Consider the following 16182-nt stretch of genomic DNA (forward strand, 5'->3'; position numbering starts at 1 on the left):
ACATATTTGTTACTGTAACTTCCAATCGATTTATGACATGATCATTACACGATTCCCAGAAACTGTAAAAACGGCCACTTAGCCAGTGTAGGTTATGTCAAGCAGTTTGTCCCTTTTTATTGGATTACATCCATTACTACTACTGTGCATATCCATTTTACATGTTTGAAGGTGAACTATTGCAGTTATTTATAATATCTACAGAAATCAGCTATTCAGACAGCTTTTTCGGCACATTCTTACCATAATTATTTATGTGAATAATGTAACATCCTTACATATCTGGCTCATGTGGTTGTGTATTCTACATCACCATGAATGGTCCAGTAAGAAGCCATTAAGTTGTTTTTGTAGCCATATTGGAAAAGGGCTTCTGTGGGGTTAGTGAGTGAATTCTGTGATGGCCATATATGTACAAATCTTTGTAAAACCCTGTTCTAGCTGTATGTGTGCAAGTTGGTGCCTCTATCACCAAAGTTACAATCCTAAAACACACACGACCGGAGAAAAGTTTTACAACACCTACTGATTCAAGGGCTTTTCTTTATTTGTTTTTACTATTTTCTACATTGTAGAATAATAGTGAAGACATCAAGAATATGAAATAACACATATGGAATCATGTAGTAACCAAAAAAGTGTTAAACAAATCTAAATATATTTTATATTCTTCAAATAGCAACCCTTTGCCTTGATGATAGCTTTGCACACTCTTGACATTCTCTCAACCAGCTTCATGAGTTAGTCACATGGAATGCATTTCAATTAACAGGTGTGTCATGTTAAAAGTTAATTTGTGGAATTTATTTCCTTCTTAATGCGTTTGAGCCAATCAGTTGTGTTGTGACAAGGAAGGCGTGGTATACAGAAGATAACCCTATTTGGTAAAAGACCAAGTCCATATTATGGTAAGAACAGCTCAAATAAGCAAAGAGAAACGACAGACCATCATTACTTTAAGACATGAAGGTCAGTCAATACGGAAAATTTCAAGAACTTTGAAAGTTTCTTCAAGTGCAGTTGCAAAAACCATCAAGTGCTATGATGAAACTGGCTCTCACGAGGACTGCCACAAGAAAGGAAGACCCAGAGTTACCTCTGCTGCAGAGGATGAGTTCATTAGCGTTACCAGCCTCAGAAATTGCAGCCCAAATAAATGCTTCACAGTTCAAGTAATAGACACATCTCAACATCAACTGTTCAGAGGAGACTGTGTGAATCACGCCTTCATGGTTTAATTGCTGCAAAGAAACCACTACTAAAGAACACCAATAACAAGAAGAGACTTGCTTGGGATAGGAAACACAAGCAATGGACATTAAATCAGTGGAAATGTGTCCATTGATCTGATGAGTCCAAATTGGAGATTTTTGGTTCCAACCGCTGTGTCTTTGTGAGACGTGGTGTGGATGAACAGATGATCTCCGCATGTGTATTTCCCACCGAGAAGCATGGAGGGGGAGGTGCTATGGTGTTGGGGTGCTTTGCTGGTGACACTGTCTGTGATTTATTTAGAATTCAAGGCACACTTAACCAGCATGGCTGCCACAGCATTCTGCAGCAATACACCATCCCATCTGGTTTGGGCTTAGTGAGACTATCATTTGTTTTTCAACAGGACAATGACCCAACACACCTTCAGACTGTGTAATGGTTATTTTACCAAGAAGGAGAGTGATGGAGTGCTGCATCAGATGACCTGGCCTTCACAATCCCCCGACCTCAACCAAATTGAGATGGTTTGGGATGAGTCAGACCGCAGAGTGAAGGAAAATCAGCCAACAAGTGCTCAGCATATGTGCTAACTCCTTCAAGACTGTTGGAAAAGCATTCCAGGTGAAGCTGGTTGAGAGAATGCTTACAGTGTGCAAAGCTGTCATCAAGGAAAATGGTGGCTACTTTGAAGAATCTGAAATATAAAATATATTTTGGTTACTACATGATTCCATATGTGTTATTTCATAGTTTTGACGTCTTCATTATTGTTCTACCATGTAGAAAACAGTAAAAATAAAGAAAAACCCTTGAATCAGTAGGTGTTCTAAACTTTTGACTTGTAGTGTAGCTGCCCCATTTCATGGAATTCTACGGTGAAGCTTCCAAGATTCTAATGTCAATGGCACAATATAGGCAATATTTAAACAATAGTTGCAGCGGATTCTTTCAAAGTTGGTTATATTATATATAATTTGAATGGTAATTTCATGGCCTTTCAGAACCACTTGTCAAACAAAGTTTGAAATGTATCAGGGTTCCTGTTTTAAAGCCATTTATACAGGTAATTCATTCTGATATGTACCCTAGAGGTCAGAGGTCAAATTTCTGTTGACCTGAACTTTCTGAAAATGTGTCTGATGGATAACTGTGAATAAGCTTTCCAATTATATATGATTAAAGGGTATAAGCGAGAAATAACTTGTTGTATACTTACATTGTTCATCATATGGTAAATTCCCAATGGGAAAACAATTATTGGGATGGAGGGATGAAAGATAGAGTGACAACACACAGAAAACTACCATTGCTGCACTATCACACATTTTCCAACTCTATGGACATAAAATCACTATGACAAATCATCGGCCCAACGAGCCCAACGGCCCAAATTTGGGGGTCTGGCTCATGGACTATTTGTCTGATTGCATGAACATGACATGGTTACAATTGGTCGCTGTTGATGTTGATGCAGGATTGCCTTTGTGAGGATATCTATATTGAGTACAATAATTGTTTGAATGTTCAGCATAGTTTAGATTAAAATGTGGAACAAACACCACAGACAATCATAAAACACACAAGAAAACAAAAAGTCAAACAAGCAACTTGACATGAGCCACTGACTGCATGTCCAGCACTGAGGTTAGGAAGCTTTATCAATTTCACTTCGTTTTTTTTATTGGAAAGTTTATTTCCAGATGCCAGCATCCCTGAGAAATATATAGTGTATATAACAACATTCCTCTGCAACCCCATCATTAAGAGGGGGAGGGGTCTCCCAAAAGGTTGGCATGTCTAGAAAAACACTACCAGGTAGTCTACAGCAGCCTATCTCCCAATCATACCCCCTAGCTCACTTCCTCCTTCAGACAGCCTCACTGCCTTAAACTGAGTCTGTTACCCTAGACTGAGTGGGTCGTGAGCATAGTGTCACTGCCCTAGATAGAGTGGGTCATTGGAAAGCTTCACTGCCCTCAACCGAGTGGGTCATGGGCATAGCTTTGAAGCCTTGAAGGTAGAATGTCATTAGGGAAATTATGGTTGAGGTGGAATCCCTAGACTAGATGGTGGCCATGGGGAGAGTACATTGGTAAACAGTGTTTCCCTGTGGATGATTGAGCTCACTGTAGGGCACGGACACAGCACAGAGCTGGCAGCTGTCCATGGTAGTTTAGGGACTGGCTTGAGTGGAGTGTCTAGTATCTCTACTCTCTAAAATCATTCACAGATTGCAGGAGGGTAGAGCATTGTAATGAACAGGCTTATTCGGCATCATTTGGTATATAGCTAAGAAACAAGTAAGTAAGATGTATAAAATCAATGGGTTTGCAGATATGGAAACAAACTAGTGAACACAAACTAATGAAGCTATATAACTTCTTAAAATCTTTGTTAACTAATTCCCTTTACCCCATTAAAATCCCCATCCTAAATCTTCTCACGCTATAATTCTATCAGGTCTTGGAACAGAGAGTACAGCTTTCAGTTTCACCAGTATTATTATATTCAGGCATTGTGGAAGTCAGCAGCAGGTGAACTGCAGTAACAACCTTTTCCCAGTAGGTGGCAACGTCTTCATTCAGCGATTGTGCAATACAGTACACACACCCTGAATGTTACAACTAGTAAGTGATTGAGGTGGAGCCAGTGATGTTATGTTATTAGCTGTTAGCTTATGTTGGCTGTGTGGAGATCCAAGATGGAACTCTAGACTCTGGAATGGTTAGCTCCAGGGCTAGCCAGACCCCTTCCTCTCTGTCTTGCTGGCCCACAACCCGTCGCCTGCCTGGCCCCTTCCCCTCTGTCCTGCTGGCCCACAACCCGTCGCCTGCCTGGCCCCATCTAGACGGTCCACTCAAAGCAGCCTCTGCGATGTGTCTGCATATCCCTCACTCTACGGATGGACTGGATCTGGGGATGGTGGGCGCCCCACTCGTTCCAATGCTTGAAGACGGCGCACTCGAACACGTACTGGTAGCCACGGTAACCGGGGTACTGATAGCCAACCCAACTGTCACCCAGGGAGATGGATGGAGAAAATGAGAGAGAGTTAATGGAAGTTAACAACGCCTTAAATCAAATGGATGGGTAGATTGATTGATAAGTTAATGTGTCAACTCACGTTCCACCAGTGACCTGGATGCTGGCCACACGGTCCTGGAAGCCATAGGACCACAGACTCGGGATATCCTCATCACAAACTTCCATCTTACGGCCCTCAAAGTTATTACACTCAAATAGGCATATCTTGTGGTCCTGGGTGTCCTGTAGGTATAGAGGGACAGAGAGAGGGATGTCAGCAATAGAGTTTACCCACTTATTCAGCCACAGCCCCAGACGAGGAGGGAAAGCCACTTAGACTAGAGTATTGATGTAGGGATGTAGTGATTGATGGATGGATGGATGGATGGCTGGATGGATGGATGGATGGATGGATTAATGAATGGATAGACTAACCATGCGAACAGGCCTGACGGACATGAAGCGGTCACACCTATAGCTGTTGCTCCAGGTATCCCAGCGGGGGTACTCTCCCTTCTCCAGCATGAACATCTCTCCACTCAGGTTCTGCTGCTCATAGCCCACCCAGCTGCATGGGGAATTTATACAAGTGTTACAGCACAACTATAACACACTTATACTGAATTAACACAACTATCTTATAAACATGATCAGAAGCCTTAAGGCTAAGTGATTTCAAGGTTCTTAGGCGACATCATGTTAGATAAGAATGATTCTGCAAGCTTTCTTCTGGACACGCTCCAGCTAACAACTTTACTCTAATGACTCAAATAATACACTACATGACCAAAAGTATATGGACACCTGCTCACTGAAAATCTAATTCCAAAATAATGGGCATTAACATGGAGTTGGTCCCCCTTTGCTGCTATAACAGCCTCCACTCTTCTGGGAAGGCTTTCCATTAGATGTTGGAACATTGCTGTGGGGACTTGCTTCCATTCAGCCACAAGAGCATTAGTGAGGTTGCTGAAACAGGAAAGGGCCTTCCCCAAACTGTTGCCACACAGTTGGAAGCACAGGATTGTCTAGAATGTCATTGTATGCAGTAGCATTAAGATTTCCCTTCACTGGAACTAAGGGGCCTAGCCCGAAATATGAAAAACAGCCCCAGACCATTATTCCTTCTCCACCCAACTTTACAGTTGGCACAATGCATTCGGGCAGGTAGTGTTCTCCTGGCATCCACCAAACCCAGATTTGTCCGTTGGACTGTCAGATGGTGAAGAGTGATTCATCACTCCAGAAAACACATTTCCACTGCTCCAGTCAAATGGTGGCAAACTTTACACCACTCCAGCTGATGATTGGCATTGCACATGGTGATCTTATGCTTGTGCGGTTCCTCGGCCATGGAAACCCATTTCTTGAATCTCCCAACAAAAAGTTATTGTGCTGATGTTGCTTCCCGAGGTAGTTTGGAACTCGGTAGTGAGTGTTGCAACCGAGGACAGTCCATTTTTAATCGCAACGCACTTCATTTTGTGTGGTAGGCCACACAGCTTTGAGATTGTGTGGCCTACCACTTCGCGGCTGAGTTGTTATTACTCCTAGATGTTTCCCCTTCAAAATAACAGCACTTACAGTTGACCGGGGCAGCTCTAGCAGGGCAGAAATTTGACGAACAGACTTGTTGGGAAGGTGGCATCCTATGACGGTGCCATGTTGAATGTCACTGAGCTCTTCAGTACTGCCAATGTTTGTTTATGGAGATTGCATGGCGGTGTGCTCGATTTTATACACCTGTCAGCAACGGGTGTGGCTGAAATAGTCAAATACACTCATTTGAAGTGGTGTCCACATACTTTTGTATATATAGTGTATGAATCCCACGGAATAGTTTCTATCTTCTATGTAAACAGATGCAGTTAGGCATGACGTACGGTCCACACTCCACCTTGATGGAGCCGATCTTCTCGAAGCCCTTCTCACACAGGTTACGGCACTCAGTGATGCACTCCATCATACGACCCTGGAAGTTCTCAAACTCAAACAGGTACATCTGAAAAGATAGACAATATCACAGCATGGTTATTTACTGTAATAAGTTATAATATAACACTGTTAATGATTTGATATGGATATCATTGATCAAGATGCTTGTCTTGGGCCTTTATAACAACTGGAAATGCTGTATCTTGGCTAGAGATTGCATTATTAGAGTAGTTTGTAAAAATAAATGTGAAGACCTACTTTGTGGGCACGCAGCCCCATGGCTGGGTGGCTCCCAATGCTGCCCTGGGCTCCGGAGTGGGACATGGTCGAATCTGTGGCCGAACAGGAAGAGATTGAGAGAAATAAAGAGGGAGAGAGGTTAAAGCCAAGCCTCTTGGAAAAACAACTTCATTTGACATCCATATTGTGACACTCATTTTGGTCATTTGGCAGACACCCTTATCCAGAGAAACTTACATGAGCAATTAGGGTTAAGTGCTTTGCTCAAGGGAACATCAACACATTTTTCACATAGTTGGCTCAGAGATTCAAACCAGCAACCATTCGGTTAATGGCACAATGCCCTTAAACACTAAGCTACTTGCAACCCACCCCCCAGCTGTGTATCTATTCAACAGGCCCCCGGCCCCCTAGCGTCATATATCTGTACAGCTGAATAGATATCAATGAGAGATTGCAAAGAAGAATGTTTCCTACCAGAGAAAAAAAATACCAAACAAATTTCAATATTCGTCTTTTGGCAAAAATCCATATTAAAACGCACTTCTCCAAACTGTTAATACGAACATTAAATACTTGAGTGACAAGATAAAAGTAGATTATCTATACTGGTTTAGAGGATTTTTGTCTCTCATTTTCTCTACTCCAAAACACATTTTGATGTTAAAGCCTGTTCTAAGAGACTTGCCTGCACAATTTACCCCCACTAAATATTATATCTATTCCGTAAATAGCAATTGCTCTGTGAAAAAATGCAATCTCCAAAGATCCTTTTTAAACAACTTATTCAAGCATACTTTTCTTACAATTACTAAATTCAGTGGCACTGAGCACACTTTCATCTGCCAGATGCAGGGAGGCTTGTCATGTCGTATTACTGAGCTGAAAGGAGATCACAATCAAACATGGCCTCGCATCTCACTGACTGCCATTTCCCCATTAAATGAACCACAGAACAGACAGAATGTCAAAGTATTGCAAAACATTGCTGTCTTGATATAAGATAGAGTATATCCCAGAGTTAATTGAAGTAAAAAACTTTTTGACAGTCCCTGATTTAGGTCAAGGGACGAAGAGACCCCACCTTTGCCCCCCCATCTCTCGCTCACAACCCCCTTCCCTGAGCGTGAATCTCACCAAGTGGCTGCTTGTCAGGTACAAGGGAGGAATGGACATCCAGATGGATAAGCCTAAGAGTTGGAATCAGGCCCCCAGAGTAGGGATATATATACATTTACATCCCCACGCTGACTATTGGGTCGGGATCCCACCTCGTCATTGGATGAGCGGGGTTCTCTTTAGGTGCGGAGGGTGGGTCAGGGGTCATGTATGCTGATCTCAACTGAGCCGTGCTGAGTCGGCTGCTCGCTTTGTTGTCCTGCGCTACTGTGGGGTCCTGGACACACAGCCACCATCATCAGCAGTTGTCTCTCTCTCTCTCTCTCTCTCTCTCTCTCTCTCTCTCTCTCTCTCTCTCTCTCTCTCTCTCTCTCTGAGCAAGCAATGTGCTGACCTATTGTGTGTAGAACCGGCATGCAGGGAGGCGGGCACGCATGCGCGCACACACACACACACACACAAACAAACACAAACACACAAACTTCACACAGTTAGGTGTTTGCTAGGTTTTGTTTTCTGCCATAGTGTGGGACACCTCAACGGGACGGTAGTATGTGCCAGACTGCTAACATCTTTTACAGTAAGAGGAACACAGCAAAAGGACTTGACACCCATGTCATTTTACAATTCTAGAATGTTTTACAGTGAAACAGGCAGAACCGGTCTGCCGGAGGCATAACATATTATTTGCCTGGCCTAAGTGGAAATCATCAGGTACAGTATGGTGAAGAAAGCATGTTTGGTAAAGGTGTCACATTATATAATAGCTACAGTATATCATATCAAGATAAGTGGTCAAGTGGATTAGGGTAAAAATAGGGCTTATTGATAATGATGGGGGGGGGGGGGGATGCATTGAATAACACATTCATAAATGGGAATAAAGACAGTAAAACATTTATCATAAGGAATAAGGTTTTGAAGTGTCTGTCCTATATCTAGGAGACATAATATATATATAATTTTTTATTATATATATATATACTTTTTTTTTGTTGAAACAAAACTACCCCTGTACTTCCATTTATTTGTATGGGTTACCTTCAGACGAGTCTGTGACACTTATGGAGTCATATTAGTTTCTAGCCCAAACGGTTAGATTTTTTGGGATGTCTCATGGTCTGACAAACACGACTGTAGATCGACCACCTTCCACCGCAGATGTGGATGTGCTGGATTGAGACGAAGCCCATACGGTTCAACTCTACCATTGAAATCGTGATGGTGCCTCTATGTCACCAAAAGAGAGGTGTTCAGTATGAAATACACTCCCTTCTAGATGTGCTGGGTGGTACCACCTCAAGGCTTACTATAAAAGCAGATGACAGCGCGCCTTATTTGGTAAGCAACCTGGTCTCAGAGCATTTTGTATTATTCTGTAAGTAAAACTAAGACATTCCATTTAGTATGATATGTTATGTTTCGTATGGTATGTATTAATTTATGGACGTCCATAACCCATTTCATATGATATGTTACGAATTACAATTCATATTATATGTTATGAATATGCAAAGCATACAATATGTTACGAATTCGCAAAACGTGTGATATGTTAAAAATTCTAGCTAGGTGGCTAACATTAGCTAGCTGCTAACGTTAGCTAGGCTAGGGGTTAGGGTTAAGGATAGGATTAAGTTTAGGAGTTAGGTTAAAGGGTTACGTTTAGGGTTAGGAGAATTTATTAACAATTCCCCCCACCCACAACTTCTCACCTGAATGCATTTTAATTTAATTTGAAGGTGCTTGGCAAAGGATGAAATTGTGGTTGAGAGTTACCCTTCAAGCAACATTTTCTCTTTTAGTATTTCTCCAGTAGGTTTCCTCATGTTAAAGATAATAAAACAAAAACACTACAGTAAATACTACAGTAATGTCTGCAAAAATACTACAGTAAATACCATAGTATACTACAGTCAGCAAAAATACTACAGTAAATACCATAGTATACTACAATCTTCAAAAACACTACATTAATTACTGTAGTATATACTACAATTTTTTTTTACTACAGTATTCACTGTACTGTTTTGTTAGCAAAAACACTACAGTTGTCACACCTGCTCCCGCTCCCCCTCTCTGGCGCTCTAGGGCGCCAGGTTGCCCATCATTACACACATGTTCACTCCCTGTACTTGCTTCTCATCTCCCAGTGTCTGTCCTCACAACAGTGAATGGAGCCAGCAGCATACCATCCTGCATCCGACTTTTGGCTTGCCTCTCAAGCGAAACAGCGTTGATCCTGGATGGGTGACCAGATGTTGCTGGAAGAGATGTTGGAGGGCGAGTAGGAGACAGTCTTTCTTCTGGTCAAAAAATAAAATAAAAATTCCAATGCCCCAGGGCAGTGATTGGGGATATTGCCCTGTGTAGGGTGCTTTCTTTCGAATGGGACGTTAAACGGGTGTCCTGACTCTCTGTGGTCACTAAAGATCCCATGGCACTTATTGTAAGAGTAGGGGTGTTAAGTTGGTGTTCTGGTTAAATTCCCAATCTGGCCCTCATACCATCATGGCCACCTAATCATCCCCAGCTTCTAATTGGCTCATTCATCCCCCCTCCTCTCCCCTGTAACTTATTTTCCCTAGGTTGTTTCTGTAGATGAGAATGTGTTCAAAGTCAACTTACCTGGTAAAAAAAATAATGCAGGAAAGTCAGCAAAAACACTAAAGTGAATACTATAGTATTTATACCATAGTATACTATAGTATTTTTTTAACTTGGGAAGGGCTTCTGAAGAGCGCTGTCAGTGAGTATGAAATTCTTGGTTCACTGGAGATCTTGTTAGTTTGTTGAGCACACGTGTTTTATTTAATTATAAAACTGAATATCACTCATCATGAGAGTGTAAGTGTAAGTCATAGGTGCCTCAGAACATCTGATAGGGTATAGCTGAGATTTTTTTATGTGTTTTTATTGATGGATGATATTAATCTGATGGTTATGTTCACAGCCTTACAATAACAGTGTGTTCAATACTGACCAATTGTCATCCAAAAAACACATTTTTAAATGGTTAGATTTTTGGTACATCCTGTCTCCCTATCTTTTTCCTCAACAGCATATACATTAACTACTGCAAGCATGTCGTGGGTTAGGGGCTGGGCTATGACCAGGGCAGGGCTGGGCCAGGACTGGGTGTAGTCTATGTCTGTATAATCATGGGGTCCGGACAGTTGTCCAGGGGCTTGTGCTAATCGGCACTGGGCACGGTGCCCTGCGTCCAGACCAGTACACCAACACACCGTGGCTTTAGAGAGCCTAAAGCCCTGTGGCTCAGTATGGAACAATGGAGGGCCCAGTAATGTGCTGACTCCTAGCCCGTCCTGCAGGCCTGGGCTCCATTCACCACCACTCTGTATAAATAGGCCCGTTTACTCAGGGGTCAGGACATCGTTTTGTGGAGCCCCCCGTGAGCGCTACACAGCTATTTTTTTGGGGTAGGTCAGGTAAGCCCTCCATCTTTAGACCGTTCAGCCTATAGCCTTTTGCCAGCATTGTTGTCCATTTTCATTGTCCTGTTTTTTCCTTTACTGTTTTCTGCTGAGTCTTGGGAATGTATAGAAAGGGTCATATGCTCACAAACACATAGGACACACACACATACTCTAAATGGACACACCAATCGTCATCACTGTCAACATCATGCACTGTCAACATCACACTAGAATGCTACTGTATGTATGCTGTGACGCCATCAACAGCATAGTTTATGTTACACACTCAGAGTGTAACAATTGCATGACTTACAGGCACATGATACAATGAGAATTGAATTTATAGCAACTAATAAAGCACAACATCATTATCACGTCATTCAGAAATGTGGATGGATGCTTTGCATTGTACTACTTGGTTTGTGGTATTACATACCAACGTTAGATACCAGACCTATGTATTGAAGAGGAGTTTCAGTATTATACTATGGTATTTGCACTTCTCGATTGGTATCTGTGTCCTACTTTCTATCAACGCTCTGGCTTTAGCTAGCTGTTTTTGTGGTGTGCCTCTCCTCCCTCACCCTTATGTGCATTGTATTATCATCAGCAAAAGCACAGGGCAGTGCTTTGTTTGGGTTTGTCTCTAGCATAGTCTATAGTCCCTACGACATGAGCATAACCATAACATGAATATATTTGGGCATTAGCTGCTGGGCACAGACTGATGCAAGAGCTCGAGCTGACTGGAGATGAGGTTCATGGTGGTTTAGTCATGTCAGCCCTGGTCTCCCTGTAAGACCAAACAGAAATGTGACTCTGCATGACTGTGTGCTTTCTGCACTGCAGGTCAATTTTTACTGAGATATCAAACATGGCGCTGACTACTCCTAACCCAATGGGACCATGGAAGGTGAGTCAATGTTGTGTATACCATGTTTCCACAACAATTGAACTACGTTCCACAACCTTTCACATTTTTCATAAAAAGTCTTAAGAGGAGGAAAAAGGAAATCTTTGCACACAGCAGTGCGTTCTCTAGCAGAGACACTGGTTGTGTTAAAAACACATTTGAAAAAACATCAATAATGGTTTGGAAAATGGCAAATATGCACTATATCCTCTGTTCTAGATCACAGTCTACGACCAGGAGAACTTCCAGGGAAAGCGTATGGAGTTCACTGCTTCCTGCCAGAACATCATGGAGTGTGGCGTGGACAACATTCGCTCACTGAAGGTCGAGTGTGGAGCGTAAGTCAGCCAGCCCCCCAAAATACAAAGACATCTACATACTGAAGGATATTTATCTCCCTGACAGGTTACACGTTATCCTTCAGGGGCCAGGGGACTATTGCTCAGGCAACCATTTCTAAGGGATACTGATAGACATATACTGTATCATGGACAAACACAATTTAATAAGAAAACATGACAAAGTCTTGCCCCACCCTTGCATCTATCCACATGAATGTCCGTCTGTCTGTCTGTCTGTCTGTCTGTCTGTCTGTCTGTCTGTCTGTACCATTTGTCTCTCTATCCTCTCTATGTCTCTCTGTCACTTTGTCTCGCTATCTATCTATCTCTCTCTCTGTATGTGTAGCTGGGTTGGGTACGAGCACTCCAGCTTCTCTGGGCAGCAGTTTGTGTTGGAGCGTGGAGAGTACCCTCGCTGGGAGTCCTGGAGTGGCAGCAACGCCTACCACATTGAGAGGTTGATGTCCTTCCGCCCAGTCTGCTCTGCCGTGAGTGTACTAGTCAAGCCTACTTCCTGTTCCTACCGGACCAGGCCAGACAGACACTCTCTTCTGTGGGCTACGTTACAATATTCATTGAAGAATTCCGCTTAGAATGCCCAATACATTGATTAATTCACATAATATGCTAGTACAGATAATGGAACACAGGCCTGATATTGGCACAGAAGCCAGGGTTCTGGTCTCAGTCCATGTATCTGGCTCTTGTGACTGACACTGACAGAGTCTGGCTCTACTCACTGTTACTGACACTGACATTATTACATTTAACAGATACAAGTAGCTATCCTTGGTAGCCTCTACCAGCGTTATTGAAAGCACTAAATAACAAAGTGAATAAAACACTGTTTTATAAAGATTTCCTACTTTCCCTCATAATTCTACACAGTATATATTTTGTAAATAGTTCTGAGAGAAACAGGTTAAATGTAACATGAAATTTCCCACTCCTCTCTCTGAACTGCATAGAACCATAAGGAGTCCAAGATTGTGGTGTTTGAAAGGGAGAACTTCATTGGCAAGCAGTGGGAGATGAACGATGACTACCCCTCCCTGCAGGCCATGGGCTGGGGCAACAACGAGATCGGATCCATGCAGGTCCAGAGTGGAGCGTAAGTAGCAGGAGTAGAAACCCTGGCTTCCTTTTTCACACTACAGAAGAATACGCTCATAACAATCAGAAATAGCGGAATCAGTTGTGTCTAGTGGTCAGGAGACAAACTGCTAAAAAATGTGTAATGTGCAGTAAGAACAAAATTCATTGTAATAACTATATAATTAAAATATATTTTAATAACTAGATAAACTTTGAGAGGATAATCCTTTCAGTCATTGATCATAATAGAACTAAGCGAAAAACAATTTCAGGCCTGAAATGATGAATTATCTAAATGAGTTCCAGTGACCTTACTGACCTCTGCCAAATGTGTTAAAGGGACACTATGGTGAAACATTTGAAACAATGAGCTATTATATGGTGTCCCTGGATATTATACAGAGGACTAACATGCACTGTAGAGGCTAACTCTTTCTGATCTACAAGTGTCTAGACTCTAGAGCAGGGATGGACAACATTGATGGGGGTGGGGGCCACAAACAAAATCGGAACACCATCATGAGGGACTATAGTGGCTGGGGGTTTTGCATACCCACATCCATACGCACACTTTTAGTCAGACCCGGCCCTTAGCGAAATTTTGTTGGACCCCCCCCCCAGCTTGCGAGCAAAACATTTTAGCAGCCTCCTCTTGACAGCGAAGACAAACGTTTTTCAGTCAATTTCCTGCAATTCTACTCATTTTGCAGTTGGGCGGAGAGAAAAATTTGCCGTTTTTAATATGATATCTGATGATCAAAGGAAGACCACCGGTCGGTAATTCGACCATGATTACTACAACTTTATATAGCTGGCAGCTAGAATAACTTACCAATCTAAAAAAATGTTAGCTGACAGGTGCTAATTGAGTGACAGTCAGTGACTGACATAACAAGAGAAAAACTGCTGAAATTGCACCAAGTTTTGAAATTACACCTTCAGTATTTCTTAGATTTTTTGTGGAACTTGATCTGCGGCCGTACAAAAGTGGCCGCCATTTGCCCACCCTTGCTCTACAGATTAAGGGCTCGGGCTTGTTTCTTGGTATTTTATCACTTCACCCTCTTCCTCTCTCCCTCTCCCCCATTAGCTGGGTATGCTACCAGTTCCCCGGTTACCGTGGCTACCAGTACATCATGGAGTGCGACCGTCATGGCGGAGAGTACAAACACTACAGGGAGTGGGGCTCCCACGCTCAGACCTTCCAGGTCCAGTCTCTGCGTCGCATCCAGCAGTGAGAGCTTCCACAGCCTTCTCCCTCTTTCACCCTTCCTCCTCTCCTCTCCCTTCTCCTCCTCCTCTTATCCCTCCTCCACCCTATCATTCCAAGCTTGGCCAGCAGTCCTGTCAGACCTCCAAGACCAACGCTTCCTGACGCTTCTGGTGCTCCACAGCGACAAACATGTTTACAGCACTTTTGTTTTTTTCCATCGCTTAAAGAATAAAAACAAGAGAAGAAGATACGCCCCACAGCAAGCGGAGAGAAGGGTCTCGGGTGGTGTGGTGGTACGACTCAGGCTTTGATGCTGTTCTTCAGTGTTGTCACAGGGAATTCATAGCCACAGTGATCAATAAAGAGAGAATGAGCAACAAAAATAAACAGCGATACAAGAGTGCTATTAACCTGCTCAAGTGTCTTTACTCTTTTCACTGTCTTTTGTCTCTACTCTACACTTGCATCTTTTCTTCGCAGTCTCAGCCTTTTCCTCTGTAGGCTACTACTTTGTAATGAAGGCTTCACTATCTGTAATAGAGGTTAGAAGAGTTGATTATGTCAATAAGCACCTGCCTACCATATAAAAGGGCTATAATCTACTGGTTCACGTTCAGCATCAGGTTTTCCGGTCACTGAAAACTGGGGTCAAATTGGCAGTGGTGTAAAGTACTTAAGAAAAAAGACTTTAAAGTACTACATACGTCGTTTTTTGAGGTATCTGTACTTTACTATTTATATTTCTTACAACTTTTACGTTTACTCCACTACATTCCTAAAGAAAATAATGTACTTTCTACTCCATACATTTTCCCTGACACCCAAAAGTACTCGTTACATTTTGAATGCTTAGCATTAAGTAAAAGTCTAAAAATATTTGGTTTTAAATATACTTAAGTATCAAAAGTAAACATAATTGCTAAAATATACTTAAGTATCAAAGGTAAAAGTATATATCTTTTCAAATTCCTTATTTAAAGCAAACCAGGTGGCATCATTTTCTTGTTTTTTAAATTCACGGATAGCCAGGGGAACGCTCCAACACTCAGACATCATTTACAAATTAAGCATGTGTTTAGTGAGTCTGCAAGATCAGAGGCAGTAGGGATGACCAGAGATGTTCTCTTCATAAGTGTGTGAATTTTTCTGTCCCGCTAACCATTCAAAATTTAATGAGTACTTTTGGATGTCAGGGAAAGATTTGGAGTAAAAAGTACATAATTTTGTTTAGGAATGTAGTGAAGTAAAAGTAGTCCAAAACATAAATAGTAAAGTAAAGTACAGATACCCCCAAAAATACTTAAGTAGTACTTTCAAGTAATTTTACTTAAGTACTTTACGCCACTGCTGTCTGGTTTGCTTAATATAAGGAATTAGAAATTATTTATCGACATCTAAAAATAAAATATGATTTTGTTTAACACATTTTTGGTTACTACATTATTCCATATGTGATATTTCACAGTTTTGATGTCTTCACTATTATTCTACAATGTAGAAAATAGTAAAAATGAAGAAAAAACCCTTGAATGAGGAGGTGTGTCCAAACCTTTGACTGGTATTGTAAATGTCGATGAGATGAAGTGCAGAAAAGCAGACACTATGTCTCTTCCTCGCTCTCTTCATTTTTTCTTCTTCTTCTTTTCTCTC

At 41.9% G+C, this 16182-nt stretch overlaps 2 protein-coding genes across 3 annotated transcripts; one reads left to right on the forward strand and one right to left on the reverse strand.

Moving 5' to 3' along the window:
- Positions 1-1642: 1642 nt before the first annotated feature.
- On the reverse strand, positions 1643-7714 carry LOC110503854 (beta-crystallin B3). The gene is made up of 6 exons (XM_021582413.3): positions 7552-7714; positions 6433-6506; positions 6123-6241; positions 4675-4807; positions 4340-4482; positions 1643-4228 (listed from the first exon to the last, which is right to left on the reverse strand). Exons 1-6 carry the CDS (start codon positions 7646-7648, stop codon positions 4060-4062), a joined length of 735 nt encoding a protein of 244 aa, XP_021438088.3. The 5' UTR covers positions 7649-7714; the 3' UTR covers positions 1643-4059.
- Positions 7715-10624: 2910 nt separating this feature from the next.
- On the forward strand, positions 10625-14942 carry cryba1a (crystallin, beta A1a). 2 transcript variants are annotated; one of them, XM_021582414.3, is made up of 6 exons: positions 10625-10982; positions 11820-11883; positions 12103-12221; positions 12571-12712; positions 13193-13335; positions 14410-14942. In XM_021582414.3, exons 2-6 carry the CDS (start codon positions 11845-11847, stop codon positions 14555-14557), a joined length of 591 nt encoding a protein of 196 aa, XP_021438089.1. In that variant the 5' UTR covers positions 10625-10982; positions 11820-11844; the 3' UTR covers positions 14558-14942. The 2 variants fall into 2 exon arrangements, with proteins under 2 accessions (XP_021438089.1, XP_021438090.1); XM_021582415.3 differs by having other exon boundaries at positions 10911-10973.
- Positions 14943-16182: the final 1240 nt, after the last annotated feature.

This window comes from Oncorhynchus mykiss, chromosome 24 (genome assembly GCF_057628025.1).
Source record: "Oncorhynchus mykiss isolate SJ-2025 chromosome 24, ASM5762802v1, whole genome shotgun sequence".
Taxonomy (NCBI): domain Eukaryota; kingdom Metazoa; phylum Chordata; class Actinopteri; order Salmoniformes; family Salmonidae; genus Oncorhynchus; species Oncorhynchus mykiss.